Genomic DNA, 17,726 nt, shown 5'->3' with positions numbered 1-17,726 from the left:
CATTCGGAAATGAATAGCAATTGTATTCAACTCCGTGTGATGATGAAATAAATGTCGGATGTTTGTTTTTACGTTCGAAAGTAAATAACAATAAAATTTAGCTCCGGAAGATGCTAAAATAAATGACGTTGGGAAATGATTAACAATACTATTCAACTCCGTACGATGATAAAATGAATGTCTGATGTTTGCTTTTATGTTCGAAAGTAAATAACAATAACTTTCAGCTCCGGAAGATGCTAAAAGAAATGTCAGATGATTACTTTTACGTTCAGAAGTGAATAGCAGTAATATTTTGCTCCATACAATGCTAATGGATGTTTGCTTTTAAATTTCATTTCGAAATGAATAACAGTAACGTTCAGCTGCGTTTGATGATAAAGTAAATATCCGATATCTGCCCTGACGTTCAAAAATGAAAAACAGTATAACATTCGGCTCCGTACGATGCTAAAATAAATAACAGATTGTTGCTTTTACATTTGGAAATGATTAACGGTATCAATCGGCTCAGTTAGATGCTAAAATAGATAGCAGATGTTTGCTTTCATTTTCGCAACTGAATAAGGATAACGTTCAGCTCCATAAGATGCTAAAATGAATGTCAGTTTGATTTTACATTTGAAAATGATTAACGGTCTAACATTTGGCTCCGTAAGGTGCTAATGTAAATGTTGAATGCTTTTACTGTCAGAAATGAATAACGGTAATTCTTGGCTCTTTACAATGCTAAAACAAATGTCGGATGTTTACTAATGTCTGCAAATGCTTCCACTTTCTCATTTCGAACGTAAGTTTTGACCGCCTAAATAGGCATTAACTTTTATGATAATCTATAAGCCTATGTTATGCTAAATCTTAGAACTCAGAATAACGGTAAGATGATTGAATTTTCTATTCATTTATTTTAGGCATGGCGGGGTACCTGTATCACTTCAGTAATACTTTAGATTTATTTTTCTAACTGACTGGTATCGCAGTACAACGCTGCGTTTAGCTTAGCTCCTCGTCGCTGAAAATGTGACTTATAGTCTGTAAAATCATCTTTTCTTTTATGACAATAGTGGATATCACTTAATAAAGTATATTGGTTTGCATCACTTTTTTGCACTTTCTTTTGCGTTTCTTTGCAGGATTGCGCTGATTTGAAGAAAAAAAGAAAAAGTACGCAAATATTGGTGCAACTATAACGAAGCGTCAACCCGCCATAAAAGCTGCGTTTACGTTAACTTTGCGTTGCTGAAGATGTGACTAAAAGTCTTCGTAATTACATGTATCTTTCCTTTAATGGAATATTGTCAATACTCGTTACGTAATATAGTGCAAGTTTGCATCGCTTTCATTCATTATTTTTGTGTGTTTCTTTCTTTATTTCAAGTCTCACACGATTAAGAAGGAAAAAAATGAGCAAAGGAAGAGGTTTTAAAAAAGAAAACTGAGAAAAAGAAGAAAATATTTATGCAACTTTAACAAAACAGCATCGCGGTATCAAAGCTGTTTTTATAGCTTAACTTTGCGGTGCTGGAAATGTGACTTCCAGCGTCCGAAATTATGTTTTCTTTCATCAAACAATGACATAATTGTTGTTATTCATCATGTAACAAAAGTGAAGGTTTGCATCTTTGCACTGTTTCCTTTCGTCTCACTTTTTTTTTTGTTATCTTCTAAAAAAATCGTGCTATATAGAAGAAAGTGGAAAGAAAGCGAAGATGAAGAAGAAGAAAAAAATTAGTGCGACTATCATAACGAAGCAGCATCCATACTCTATATCAACGCTGCATTTAGTTTAACTAAACATCTCTGTGTCCGAAAGTCTTTTCTTTCATGACATGATTGTTGATATTTATCACGTAACTAAAGCATATATATTTCAATCACATTTATACAATTTCTTTTGCGTTTTTTTTTGTCAAGAGTCATGCAATTTAAAAGAAAAAATAACAGCAAGAAAATATTAAAAGAAGAAAGTACTATAGTAGAACGAACTGAGCGCAGAGTCAGCGACCTCGCACTAAATGTGACTTAAAAGATCTCCAAAATTATCTATTCTTTTATGACAAAATTGTGGATACTTATCACTGAATAAAGTGAGGGTTTGCATCGCTCTCATACTTTCTTTTGCGTTTCTTTTTTTTATTTCAAGGATTACACTGATTTGAAGAAAAACATAAAGAGAAGAAAATATCGGTGCAACAAGATAACAGAAGCCCGGCATCCCGCTATATGAAAGCTGCGTTTTAGCTTCCTTGCGTCGCTCAGAATGTGACTTAGAGTTCATTTTCTTTTATCATTCAAGAATCACGAAATTAACAGAAAAGAAAAAGCAAGAAAATTATTAGAAAGAAGAAAGTATGAGTGGAACAAACTGATTGCAAAGTCAGTGACATCACACTATTTCATGTCACTAAAATGTGGCATTATGGAGTCCGAATTATCATTTCAATTATAATTGTTAGTACTTATCAAGTAATAAAGTGTAGGTTTGCATCACATTTTATCCTTTCATCTATTTTTTTCCCTTATATCATAGTATACTCCAAAGATCACGCAATTTAGGACAACATGGAAAGAAAAGGAAGAAGAGAAAAATAGTGCAACTATAACGAAGCGGTATCTGCAACTGATCAACGCTGCATAATAACCTATCATTATGCGTCGCTGTGAAGTAGAAATTCATCAACGGTCTGGTGCATATTTTGGGTGGAACATTCGGAAAATATTCAAATGAAATAAGTAAGAAGACACGTCAGTGCAAAAATAAAGGAAGTCTTTATTACTGTTGCATGATTTTTTTTTTTGTATGTTTACTTGTAGATGTGCACTGCAGGTGAAAGGCTTTTGAACTTTGTTTCCCGTCCATTGTCATCGTGGAAGCTCAATATAGATGATCTAGATCTAGGCCTAAGAAGATCTGATACAACGTTGTAGAACAATACTTGATTATTATAACAAACTATTTTCTCAGGTCCCAATTAATTAATTTCCATTGCGTTGTAGGCCCTTTCACTTATTGACTACTTATAAAAAGAACAAATTGTCTTCATAAGGATCTCGTCATACCGAGTTTCACTGTATTTATTTTCACGTGGCGTTCGGTGCTTCGAACTTAATGCTTTATTTTCGTCGTTTTTCATACCTCTCATTTGGTAGGATTTCTTTGATTAATATTACTGTCTTTATTCGTTCTTTTTATATTCCGTAAGTATTTAAAAGTAATTCAAACTTTTCACATTTTCGTAACGGCGATTTCACCGCTTCTCTACAGTATTTTCGAAGAAAGTTTGATGGCAGCCACTTCGGTGTGCTGTTTGTTAATTTTGTAGTTATTGTGGTGTCGGGGAGGTTGTTGGGATTTCGTAATTTGTTCGCTAGCCAAGGTGTTTAAAATCCTGAAGTGATGATGGTTGTCGTGTTTCTCAATGTTGTAGGAATAGGAAAAAATGATTCTGAGTGATGGTGATTATAATGAGGGCCTACCGATGCTGGTGTAAAAGACAGCTTGCTGCGAATGCTGAGCATACGTGTATAGTAGTCCTTCGTCTTATTTCACGTCTCCCTCTTTTACTCTATTTCCCCTCCCATGAATGATGACAATAAAAATCATACACATGTCTACCTCACAAAAAAAAAAAGAATCACGTGCTAGCAACCTTCGTAAAGTTAAATCTAATCGTTGATTGCCAGCAAAGAATAAGGGGAAATATGACAATAAATAGAAGCAAAAAGATTGTATGCAGTCTCTTCAGGTCGAAGACACTTGACATCCGCCCCCCCCCCCCCCCTTGCTGAAATTTCCACGAAACCAGGTGCCAGACGCAGGTGCCAGACGAAAGAATGCGCGCACTAGAATTCTGTTAACATTCAGAGTGTAAATACCCTGGAAATATCGATCAAAGAACTACCTCATGAGTAGAATTAAAGGAATCATTACAAGGATCATGATTCCTTTAATATAGTCTTTCTTTTGGCCCGTAGTAGAAACATCGAACAATCGATCATAGTCCGGGATAATAGTGTATACAGTATTCATCGCATAATTGGGCATCTGATAATCGGGAACCTCGCTTAAATGACATACGCTTCCCAGAAACATTTCCAATGCATGTTATTTTCCCTGGATACTCGGGCGGGGACCTCTGATAAACGGGACAATTTTTCTTCAAGCGATCTTTGATTTTTTTGATATTTTACACAAAAAATCTACCAAAATACCACAACAATATTTCAAAGATGCCCTATGAGTTGTCGTTTACATCGAATTTACAAAGCAAGCTTCAGACTGGTGTGTTTTGACCTCCGTCCATCCAGTACACGTACATGCATAGCCACGAAAGTGCCGTGTATAAGTATCCATGCCATTGCGAAACACATGCTTTCGCGAACATTCTTCTCCCCTACATAAGCAAAGCCATGTGCTCGCTTGCAATTCCTACTCACATCCAATAAAAAACATACCTCGCTCACACAGCTCAGGCTGTGTACGTTGTTTAATCTCAGTCACACAGTTTGAGGGCAAAGTCCAAATTCCTTGTCTCCGAGTGTTTCAACTTTCAATACACTGTGATCTGTGTGTACGTCACAATCTTCCTCAGTTGTGAATGAGCTAGAGGGTCGCGCCGAGGGTAGCGTGGTTGTGTATTCATGTACATGTACAGTACGTCAGTATGCATGTGTGTGTGTGTGTGTGTGTGTGTGTGCACTACATGTACATGTCGTATGCCGTTAGTGTATGGTGAGTGCTCATCGTGAAATCGGGCACCCCGCTTAAAGGGGCCGTGTTTGCTACTTCCCAACCTATCCTGATTATGCATTGAATTCTGTACTTGATTATTTTAGATGTTCCTGAACTATAGAAAGGGATTGATTAATCACTCGATTTATGGAATCACAGAAAGACAATAATTATGAAAGGACACATCTTGTTTGCAGACACAAATTAACTATGAGTAGGCCTATGTGATATGCAGCCACTATTCGGTTAGACAGTAAACTCACGACAACTTCAAGCTCATTAAAACTACATGCGTATTACGTTTCAAAGTTTGAAAGAACTTCACCTATGAACTGTGACGGTTCACTATATAGGAAGATGATTTGGCTATCAACATTCGTTCATTTCTTGTTTTGTTATGTCTTGTTTGTTTGTTTGTTTGTTTTTGTTTGGTTTTGTTTTTGCTCGTACAAGACAAGACATGACGATTTCTTCATACCGAATGTAAACTATTACGATAACCGCAATCAAGCCATTAAGCGCAGCTGCAGCGCATTTCTTCCATTGAACTTGCAGTAGCCTCAAACAAGGCACGAGCACATGGCACGTGTTTCACACATCCACAAGTAGCGTGGCATTTAGCAATCATCGTTATGGCAGACTGTCTGATTTCAATCATGGGAGAAGAAACTGGAATACTTGAGAAAATGATGATGTTTAAAATGAAATAAAATGAAAAAGCCTGTAAAAACGTATGGCCACCAAAATCATTGATTTTTTATTTTTTGGTGGCCCGAAAGTAAAATCTGCTGGCCCGAAAAAAAATCAAGAAAAACAGAAGAAAAACTAAATCGGTCATACTAAACATAGAAAAATAAATATTAAGCATTACTAAAGTGATACAAGTACCCATGTCTAAAATAAATGAATAGAAAATTCAATCATCTTACCATTATTCTGAGTCCTAAGATTTAGCATAACTTAGGCTTATAGATTGTTATAAAAGTTGATGCCTATTTTAGGTAGTCAAAACTTATGTTTGAAATGAGAAAGTGGGAGCATTTGTAGACATTAAATAGTGTAAACATCCAATATTTGTTTTAGCATTGTAAATAGCCGAAAGTTACCGTTATTCATTTCTGATTGTAAAAGCAATCATCCAACATTTAACCTACAAGTATTTTAGCACCTTACGGAGCCGAATGTTATACCGTTAATCATTTTCAAATGTAAAAGCAAACAACCGACATTCATTTTAGCATCTTACAGAGCAGGATGTTATCCTAATTCAGTTCCGAACGTGAAAGCAAACATCCGCTATTCATTTTAGCATCTAACTGAGCCGATTGATACCATTGATCATTTCCAAATGTAAAAGCAACAATCTGTTATTTATTTTAGCATTGTACGGATCAGAATATTACCATTATTCATTTCCAAATTTAAAAGCAGACATCCGACATTTATTTCATTATCGTACGGAGCCGAATGTTACTGCTGCCCGCATCCGATACTGAAATGACTCATCTGACAATCATTTTAGCATCGTACAGAGCCAAATGTTACTGCTATTCACTTCCAAACGTAAAAGCAATCATCTGACATTTATTTTGGCATCTTCCGGAGCCTGATGTTATTGCTAAAATTACTTTCGAAAGTAAAAGCAAACATCCGACATTTATTTAATCATCGTACGGAGTTGAATATTATTGTTATTCATTTCCGAACGTCGAAGGGATCATTCAACATTTATTTCAGCATTTTCTGGAGCTGAATGTTATTGCTATTTACTTTCGAACATAAAAGCAAACATCCGGCATTTATTTTATCATCGTACGGAGTTGAATATTATTGTCATTCATTTCTGAACGTCAAAGAGGTCATCCGACATTTATTTTAGCATCTTAGGGAGCCGATTGTTAACGCTGTTCATTTCCAAAAGTAAAGGCAAACACCCGAAAAAAAAAGGAGGTTGAAAAGTACGAAATAAAAAAAGAATACGAATTTTAGAGCTGCCGAGTACAGCAGGCCTACTTATTTGTGCTTCCAAAGATTGGCAGCTTTGCGTACTGGATCACTCGCACATGGCTCGCTCTGCGATCTGCTGCTCAGGGGATTGCGCGCGTATATAGTAACAGTGGCAACTCTCCACAGAACTATATAGGTAGAATGATCAAGTGGGGTCTGAAAGCATAGCCAGCGCACGCGATCTCCGCCATTAGCCGGGTTCACACGTACACCAATTAGCGGGATACAAATCTCGAGATTTTCATCGCGATCGTCATCCTAAGTTTTTTTACACGTGTGGACAGAAAAAAACAGAAAATTAGCGGGATAAGCATCACGATGCTAATCCCAAGAAATCTTGCGCTGGTTCGTCAATTAGCGGGATAATTGGCCCCGCGCTGGTAAGTGTGAACGGTCAGGATTAGAATCTCGAGTTTTTATATCCCATCATGTAATGCGCACATCACAACAGCGAGGCCTCTGCGAAGGACAAAGGTAAGTGCGCGCAGGCAGTGATAGAAAAGGGCGCTGTGTGACCCAGTTTGCAGGCTTTGCTGTTTTCTCTATCGGCAATTAGCGGGATAATTCGGTACGTGTGGACGCTCGCTAAATTAGCGGGATACCAATCGCGATCGCTATCCCGCTAATTTGGTACGTGTGGACGCTCGCAAAAAAAGTCGAGATGTGGATTGCGATCGTCATCCCACTTTTGTTACGTCACGGCTTGCGTGCGCAGAACAGAGTTACAGCATAGCGCAGGCTTACGCTGACTTTTTTTCTTTTTTTTTACCTCCCGGCCCCTGTTCATCGCAAGCCGTGACTTCACAGAAGACTAACAAAATGGCGGCATGTAATGTGTGCGCAACTGGCTATAAAGCTACGCATGGGATGTGAATGGGCTTAATCAATCTACCTATTTATATCTGTGCAACTCTCAGTGATCGGAGAGAAGCGCCCGTAAATTCTGCGCAGCGGAATCTCGGTGAACGTGGTATGATACTGCGCTCACTGTGCACCTACCTGCGTACAGTTAGCAAGCAAAGTGGAATCGGTAATAATGGACCGCGTGCGATGTGGGTACGTCGGACACGATCGATGATCTTTGCCGCTAAAAGCGAGCGCCGAGCAAGTAACTGTCGAGAATGCGTTTGAAGGAAACCGCAAAAAAAAAACATTTTAAAGGGAAACATCACAAAAAGGGGAAGAAAAAAAAACTTATGCAAAGCATGGCAACTCTGAAAATTACGCGTGGCAGTCCAAATTTACGCGTGGCGCAAAATTGGCTGCCACAATTTTACGCGTGGCGCGCCTGCCATGCGTAAGACGCCTGGCGAGGACGTTGAAGACACGCATATTATGAGGATCCTGAAGAGGATTTAGCCATTTACATTTTCCCTTCATTTCCTCTTTTTTTTATTTAAAATTGCAAATATTCCACCAAAGTGTGCACCAAATAAGAATATTTGTAAAATATCAATTCCGAGAATACAAAAGCTCCCTCGTGTGGGAGGAAGACATCCCTCAAGTCCTACCTCCCCCCTCTCCCAGTCCCCTTCAGTTGACCTCCAATACAGAGTGCACTGTGAAGACGGACAATGTGGATCAAGAGCTGACAGATACCGTGATTCAGCCAATCACATTCTCTCAGAATTTTTCTGTTTGATTAAAAACATTATAAATATTGTTTCATAACGATCACCAATGTGGGCACCGAGATTGTTGAATTTCTACTTTTAAGATCCAAAAGCTCTGACAGGATGGAGGGGGCAGTGGTGTAGAAAAGTTCTCAAATCAGGCCTGGAGGTATGATTTGCGGCCAAGAGAGACAATCTAAATGTAATGTGGCCAAGAGAGGCCATTAATATACGCTCAAACACCTTTCCCACTCACCCCCACCCCCACCCCCACACACACACCACCACCACTCATGGCCATTTTACTCAGGTTTATTTTTCTATAAGGTCAAGAATAATCAACATTTGTTATATTTAACAAGAGATGTTTTTAGGGTTCAGAAATGTGAAAATGTAAGGTGATGGTGACAAAGATCACGATAATGCTAAATATTAATAAGAGGAAAAGTGTTGATAACAATACAGTTTCATTTCATTTCATTTCTTTTATTTATTTACTTCAGCATGGGCACATGATTCAGCCAGAAGGGCTGTTCTTATTCATGTCTGTGCATCATAATAAAAAGAATACCACTCATCCATTTGGTCCTGTCAATTCATAAATTTCAAAAGTGCAACAGCACAGTGAAAAGGCTCACATGTGTTCAGAGATCTACATTACCCAATCCCCAGCAGCCCCCTCCCCCCCCCCCCCGAAAAAAAGAAAGAAATAAAAATACCCCCACCCCCAAGAAGAAATAAGTAATGTTCTGCAGCTTTTCTGTGAAAGTCTGTATAGAAAGGATATTTTGGCTGCCTACAATGATTTCTGTTGATTGTTCTAGAGAAAATCATATTAGCCTACATCATAAATAAAACCAACCAAGAGAAGGGCTGAGAGAGGAGGAGAGAGAGAGGGCTCTGAAGCTGTGAGCACCCCCATGCATATCGAACACCATGGTATAGGTATACTCCTTATCATTAGGTCATTAGTTAGCTCAGTTTTTTTGAGGGAGTACAGATTGAATAATGAAGGGCATTTCTTCATTTATATTTCATGCTTGGGCAGGAATGATACTTCTAAATGCTGTAATGAGGACCGAAGTATATCTTTTACCCTGTATGCCCCCCAAGAAAGGAGAAAATGAAAGGGAGGCAGATACCACCACTCCATTATAGGGGCAGGAAAATTACGCCCTCTATCAATCACTTTGCTTCCTAAAATGGTGCCAGCACCTGCCTATGAGCGTACTACGCAAAATCAATGGCATAGGCCCTCTATAACAGTGCACAATGTGCACTTCTATACTGTTTACTGGTTGGTAAATACAATTTTGTACGTGCATTGCCACACAGTGATTACATTGTATGTAGGGAAAGTTTTTGGCCATTGGGTCAAAAAGTGAAAATGCTCAATTTCACCTTTTTTCCATTTTTTGAAAGTGGCTCCAGGTATTGTCATGAAAATTGGTGTACAATTACGAGAATTAGTATTTACCTATCATCCTAAAACTTGTCTCATATTTGCAAAATGTACTGTAGACCTGTTACATAAATAATGTGATATGGCATCATGGGCATACCAGTCGCCATAGCAACATGTTCATGTTTTTATTAAGCTATTTATTTGGTATTCATTGTTTGTTGGAATATTTGTATGAATGCCTATATTAAGTATATTAATTTTTGAGTGAGCATGTGGAGTCAATCATAATTTTCTTCCCCTCCCCCCCCCCCCCCCCCCCAGTATAACATCAAGTACATTGTCTGTTCCTTTCAGCACAACACTTGTCCGGTTTGCAGAAAGGCCATCTCAGACTCCACTTCAAGCTCACATGCGAGGTAGAGGAGGAGGCAGACTCAGACTGAACACAGCACATTGTTTTTGATAGAACTACGATACCATGATGCTTAATTTGTCTCTCACTTTTTTCTGTCTGTCATACTTTCTCTTCCTCTCAGTTTGATGTTCCCTTCATGTCATACCCTTTGCAAGTCCTCATCTATTACTGGCCATATAGGTTTGCACACGTAAAATGCTTGCCACTGGCTCTCAAGATCAATAGCGGATGAAATTTCCATGTAATCATATCTTAAGACTGTGCCTACTCATTTCCATCAAAATGTTGTGATGTTCTTTCTCCGTTTTCTAATTTAATGTTCCTTTATACAGTTTGTGGTACTCTGTATGCTACACAAGTTATAAAACAAAGTGGGAAAAAACTGATTGTCAAACAGCTGTCATGGTATGGAGAAGATATAAATTCACATTCATCACTCATGTGGCCCACAGATAGGGGTGTTTGAATGGTAGTAGTCAACATAATTTACTATGGGATGAATCAGTCAAATACAAACTGATAAATAGGAAATAGGTTTTTCCTATTCAAGTGGATCCTTGCTGTCGATTGTTTGCACATTTCTCCTTTTATTTATTTTTTTTGGAAGTGTGAGTGCTCTTCGACTATCACTTTCTCTTATTGATTGATTGATTGATTGATCCACAGCATTTGTCTAGTGCCATGTATCTGTTGTAGAAACATTCAAAGGTGCAGACTCCCCCAAGAGAGTTTGGCAATTGAATGCCTGGTGAAAAATGTGAGTTTAGAGTGAACATATACATTTTTTTTTTCCTGCAACTCATCAGTTACCAATTATGTTTTTGTTTTTTGTTTTTTTGAAGTGCTGCAGCGGTTTGCAAAATTTCATAAAGTTAGGACTAAGGACTGATTTTACTCTCGACCTGAAAACAGATTCGAGAGAAAAAAAAGAGGAAATTATTAACATATTTCATGATTAAAGTCATAATTTACCATTTGCAGAAGAAACAAAAGCTCGGCATTAGTGCTGTAAAATAGTTCTAAAATGTGAGTTAGGGATAGAAACAACTACAGTAAAAATTTGAATCTGTATAATTGTTGTTAAGTATTGTTAAATACACAAAATGTAAACAATAGTTACAATAAAAATGTTTCGAGACTAAACCGTCTACAGTTACGGTTTAATGAGAAAAATGCTGATATCTCCTTATATTTTAGGCTTTATTGCAAAAATTATATATGGTAGGATGTTTTGTGATACTACAGACCTACACATATGCATCAATATGATATCTTGAACATTTTTAAATCACTGCTCCAGAGACTCACTCTCCCGCTTTCGACGGGAGATCTCCCGCCGAAAGCCCATTTTTGCAAAATCTCCCGTTGTTTGAAAGTGTCGTTTCATTACTTATTGTGTCTTGAGTCAGGGATCAAATGTCAATGTTACATTCAATTTCAACTTTGGAAGTTGTGGTTATGTCATCCCATACAGATTTGCCAGAATAAAGTCACTTACTGCTACATATGATACATACAAGGATACTTCATATAGTTGGGTTCTGAGATTATTGTCTCAAAAGTCAGGTAGTGAGGCCAGTGGCACAGTCAGAAGGATGAAATAGTTATGAAGTGAATTCCTGTGAATAATGCAGGCAGATTGATTTGTCATAGCATTAAAACTAAACTTTCCCTGTATGCATACAAATTTCTCACACTTTAGGGTTACCTTTTCTGCTCTAATAAGTCAGTTCGTAATTAGCTCATGTACACATTGGTACAAATGACCTTTCTTTTTTCTGAGTTGGTTTGGCACTTCACTCGTTTTCAAAGCGGCATAATGCATAAGCCTGCCCAACGTAACAATTTATGGAATTCATGTTCAACAAAGAATGAACTTGCGTTTAGATCAGATGATCAGGGGGGCGTTTCATCAACGAGTTCGTCGGAGTTTTCACCGACGAATTTGCTATCAGCCAATCAGACGCAAGGATTTATACTGACAACTGTCAAAAGCTAATGAAATCCTTGGTCTGATTGGCTGATAGCAAATTTGTCGGTGAAAACTCCGACGAACTCGTTGATGAAACGCCCCCCAGAAAACTCCATCAGTTGACAATTTAGCAGGCATCCATTTCATTGTTTTGTATTGAATGCAATAACAGCCTATTTCCTTTATTGTGAAATACCATTCTTGCTGTCTGGTGGATGTGCTGGCAAGCACCATTTTAGATAAGGATCACATAAATAATCTTCGCATCACAGATGCTTATCTCAGTGAAATATAAAATGAAAATGCCTGTTGGCAAATGACCTTTTTCTGCTCATGCGCAAAGTGGAATTACGAACTGGTCTATTACATATCTTTTCTTTCTGTCAGTAGGAGGGTCAAATCCTTTCACTGTATGCTGTTGTACTGCAAATGTCAGGCTACACTGTATTTGTGACCCGTCGTGTCAAAAGCAGCCACAAGTCACTGGCACCGCAACCAAAAAAAAATCAGATATTAGTTGAGGTACCAATAAAAAAAATTGAAATTTTGATTTTTGGTTATAGGGTTTATCTGTCACTAGCTCAAATTTCAGGATGTCATGCTTACAAAAAAAAGTGTGAAATACTCAATTATTAGTAGGCATTTTTTTTGGCTTGTCAATTTTTGCTGTACAGCCTGAGCAAGGGCTTTGCTCGGCGATTTCATAAGCTCCGCCCCCTAACAACCGCTCAAAGCTGATTGGCTGATGATAACATATCTTACATAGGTCATGTATTGGCCAAGTGCAAGTTGCAAAGCACACTGACATGGCCGATAGTTCTGAATGGCGCAGCTTTTGTGCTTTTCAAAAGAGCACAGCTTCTCTTGTACCACGGGTTGTACCGGTGCACTAGAGACCAAGTCACGTAGACTCTACGTACTCACAGCAAACTAACATGTGCCGTGAGCCACTTGAGAAGCCCATTTTTTCTAATGCATATTAAGACAGAATCCTGTTTCAATCTTGCTGAAATTTTATGAGTATGAAGTCTTATATATTGAGATGAATTGTGTGAATTTTCATAAGTAACGGTTTGACAAAATTATCATTGCTAAGGAGTTTATGTATGTGATATTTTCCATCCCGTGTAGCGGGCAATCTGGGAACAAAAAAGGAAACCAAGTTATCTTTAATAGCAATTTTCTCCATGTTTCCTTGTCACAGACTTCCCATGTTCGCCACATTCTATCTGAAATATCTCTGGATGTAAAGCACGGCTTTTACTGGATTATACATAAAATGAGTGCTGAAAAACTGGACTAAGTAAATGTCCTGTTAACAGAAAATTTAAAGTATCCGATTTGTGGCTGCTTTTTATGTGACAGGTCAGATTTTACTGGTGAACTTTCATTGAAGTCCGCTCAAGTTAGATTTTCTGGTGTTGCTGCTCACATTATTTTGTAGATATACTACAGTATCTGAAGCAATTTGTGCAAAATCCTCCTAAAAGACCATTGATACCTAATATGCACAAGCCTAGTTTGAGAAAAGTCCAAAGTACAAGGTTTTTTTCCTTCTGTCTTTCTCTCTTTCTTTATTTGTTTATTTATCTATTTGTATTCATTTATTGTTTGAAGCAGACAGAGGAAATGTGTATGAAAACCTTTCAGTGTTTCTCAGGTATCAAGTATACAGCACATAAAGTAGCTTGTCCTGTTTCAAGAATACAGCAAAAATGGTTGGATTTTCAGCTTAACACAGTGGATTACTGCTTGTTATAGGCATTTTCCATCACATAGAAGAGGGCCATAATACTGGAATTTGTTGCATTCCCTTCATCTGGTAGCACTGTCTTACAGTGGATAATGCTGTGGACTTCTAGATAGGAGATATTGAGCTGAAAGAATTTTAGGTGTATACATCTTTTTTTTCTTATTTTACTCAATGTATGCCTCCTTGCCCACATATCTATATGGATACTTGACCAGTCAAACATTTGGTGATGATAGATAAGGCAAGCCTGTCTTGGACAACAGTGTATGCATTGAAAAGATTGTGTCCTGGGTGATACAGATTATAAGATTATGTTACCATTTCTCCTATGAGTAGCATGATAATATTCATAATATTGGCTTTTTTCAGTCATTGGGTTCATTAAGAAATACTGTCATGCTGAGAAACATAAAATATGTGACCATTTCAACAAAAGGATCCGAAAGTCGGGGGAAGACGATTTTCTGAATATGACATGACATTATTCCCATACTCTTCTACTTTAATTTCATATATATCACGACTCACAAAAGTACTTAGCTGCAGAGATATCAACTGGCTTTCAAGTGATCCTACTTTTCCTACTTTTTCCTACTTTTTTACTGCTGCCCCTACTTTTTCTACTTTTTTGCTTAAAATCCTACTTTTTCCTAGTTTTCCTACTTTTTTGGTTAAAAACCCCACAAAAAAAATAACAAATGTGCAAGGCTACTTGAATAGTTGATATTCAGATATGATGAGTAGACTCTAGTTGCAGATTCTTCCTGGTTGGGAGAGCGTCTTCAGCATAAAAGAGGGATAACATAGAGAAATCAACCACAAGACTGCTGCCACCCTCAGCTTTTGCTCTTGTGCAGATGTGACTGACCCCACTGATATTGCAGCCTAGGCTAGGACTTGGAGTAGTGCTCAACCAGCTCTCATCATCGCTCGAAAATACCAGGTAAGCTTGCCATACACTTAAAAGTAAAATTTGACATGTGACTTCCAAAGAATACAACTGAGGGGAAAAAATGCCACCTACAGCTAGTTTTAATGGAAGAAGAGTTCAAGCATAACATGTCTCATGCATGTGCTGGCATGCAAATCCTCAGAAACCAGAACACCTTCAGATCCCCTTTGCCTGAAATCCTTCCATGATATATGTTTTGATAATGATTAACAATGATTTGCAATATGACAAACTTAATTTGAAAGTTAGTTTTTCACCACAGAAACTACATCTGGTTGATGTGAGGATGAGTAATGCCCAAGAAAGCATGGATTGGTAGGAAATCATTTGCATGAAACTTGCATATTACTGAGGCTAAATCAAAAGCACTCAGGTTACAATAGTTTGATCTTTTGGCAGAAGTTCAAGAAAAGAACATGTAAGTTGCCAAATTTGTCAAAAGTTAAAACTTTGAAGACTTGAGGCTTGACATGAGACACATGAATTGTGATATCCATTTGAATCATGGGCAGGTGGTAGATACAACTACTAGAAACCTTCCTTAATTCATCTGAAGTTAAATAGCAGAGGAAAGTTAGTAGCTGAAAAATCAGATGAACAAGAAGAAATTTTTAATTAACAGATTAACAGTAGCCATCTTGAAAGATAAAGACTAATAGGAGGGCAGAAACCTCTTTATGGACAATCTTAAAAGTTGATGGCTTTTTACATTGTACAAATATTGTTTAAGAGTTTGAATTGTATCATAGGTAAGACATACATTACCTCAAAGAACTTTGAGAAGAAAGTAGGAAATGGAGGAACTTCATGGAAAACAAACACAAAAACAATATTTCAATATCGTTTTAAGATTGATTGAAGTTGAAACCATGAGATGTTGAAGTCCACTTCCTGAAGACACCTACAGAACTATCAAAAATATAATATATAAATAAAAGCCATCTGAAAAACCCAAACATTCAGGAAAGATAGTGAATGCATATTCCACAAATAAGAGCAAGTGTGTGAAAGTGTAAAGTTGAACCGCCAAGAACAGTTAATTAAATTTGGAGGAAACAACTTGCCGAAAAATTAGAATCCATGATGTCTTTTTATTCCACAGATCAAATTTTATTTAATAAGGCTGAACATCTTTTTATTACCTAGCTAGTTTGAACAAGATGTGGGAAAATGGTAGAAAAGAAATCTCTTAACAAAAGTGGTTATAATCTAATGGATCATTTGAAGTGACATACCCAAAATATTGAATTATTTGAAAGAGTTGGAAAAATGTGAGACAGAGAACCTTCTTAAAAAAAGAAAAAAAGTGAATGGATGGATGTGTATGCTAATTGTGTCAACATGCAAAACTAAGTTTAAGGTGAAAACCAAAAGAACAATGGAGAGTATCAAAATTGAAAGGGCATTTGCAGCGTATACACTGTATTTAAGAAAACATAGGAACTGAACGACAAGTATACAAATCATCTAGAATGTTTTTGCTCAGAAACAGCAAAAAAAAAAAGGAGTTTGTTAATTGGAATTTGCTGAGAAATCAGGGAAGCTATCAAGGAATTAATTGATAATCACTGTCACTGTTTATTCCCAAGATTTTGCAGAGAGTAGTTAATAAAATTGACGAGCTGAAATATGGAGCCAGCAAAATATCTGGAAAATGAAAATGTAAAATTTCAAAGGCTGAAGGATATAATATTTTCAAAATTATATGAAGAAGTTTGATTTCAAGAATATTGAATGAGCTTAAAAGTGCCTGGAATAACTGCAAAATGGAGAACCTTCCGGAAAAGGTCGAAGGCTGTATGTGTATTCCACTAAAAGGGTCAAGTTGAATGTAAACAATTATAAACTGTCTCCAGTGAATTTGGCAAAAATTGCAAACAGTAGAAAATCATTAGAATGTACAGAATGATAATTTTCCACAACTCTTTCTAAATTAGTTAATACAAATTTAACCCTATTCTAACTGGGCTATTTGAGACCAAGTTTTTACTGGGGGGGGGGGGATCAATTTGACTCCCCCTTCAGATCTCAGCCGTTGATCGCACGATCCCCGCAAAATTTTGCCTGAACATAGAGCCGGATGTCAACTAAAAGATTACATGGTCATACAATAGAAAAATATTGATTTTATATTTTTTGATAAATTAATTATGCAAATTTACGCATGAAATCATATTTTCACCTATAACTCCATCAAAAAGAATGAAGGATTGCTAAATTTTTGTGTCAGAGTTCCTCAAGACACATCAAACAATTTTCTTTTTAAAAAATAGCGCAATCAAAATCAGTTTCTTTTGTTTTTTATTTTGTTAATTTCTTATGTATTTTATTGTTTTTTCGACCTTTTGTTTTCTATTGTTTTTTTTGCCAAAATTTGTTGCAGGCACTTTTTCAAGCTTATCTACATTAGAATTGATTAATTTCAATGTTCTAAAGTTGAAATAATCTAATTTATATCAATTAAACCAAAAAACACAATTTACATTGGATTTTCACACGAAATCATGAATTTGAGCTGTTTTCGGGTTGACATGCATATGCAAAACATTGTGTAACTTCAGAACGGTGTACCCGGACGTCGCAAATTTGGTCTCAAAATATGCGGGAGACTTCAATAAAAAAAGTCATGAAATGATGCGGCAAAATCTTTGCGCGTTGCAGAATTGTGGCACGAAATGTCGAGGGGGGGTCAATTTGACCCCCCAGTTAGAATAGGGTTAAGGTGATTCAAGAATACATGGAATCTAGCATCTACAGAACACCAAAGAAATGAAAACTGATTTATTTATCTACAGAAAATTATCAAAAAACAGAGTTATTTTGCACTACCTATAAAGTCAGTAAGACTACAGACAATAAGAAGCAAAAAGCAGAAGT

The 17,726-nt window shown here is 37.0% G+C and overlaps 1 protein-coding gene across 2 annotated transcripts in view; it reads left to right on the top strand.

Moving 5' to 3' along the window:
- Positions 1 to 17,726, top strand: part of LOC139722754 (E3 ubiquitin-protein ligase RNF126-B-like) — a 176,354-nt gene that overhangs the window by 147,283 nt on the left and 11,345 nt on the right. Inside the window, exon 9 of one of the 2 annotated variants that reach the window (XR_011710306.1) lies at positions 10,112 to 14,840. Coding sequence is in view for 1 of the 2 variants with exons in the window: in XM_071634041.1 (XP_071490142.1) it covers positions 10,112 to 10,177 (66 nt within the window). In the remaining variant the exon portion in view is untranslated. Of the gene's footprint in view, positions 1 to 10,111; positions 16,735 to 17,726 lie in introns of those variants that run through there. The other variant, XM_071634041.1, reaches the window with a different exon arrangement.

The sequence above is a fragment of the Diadema antillarum genome, unplaced genomic scaffold (genome assembly GCF_040938485.1).
Source record: "Diadema antillarum isolate AM-2024a unplaced genomic scaffold, OU_Dant_1.0 scf00000170, whole genome shotgun sequence".
Classification (NCBI taxonomy): Eukaryota; Metazoa; Echinodermata; class Echinoidea; order Diadematoida; family Diadematidae; genus Diadema; species Diadema antillarum.
The sequence above is the reverse complement of the archived record's forward strand: the minus strand, read 5'-3'. Positions and strand labels throughout refer to the sequence as shown.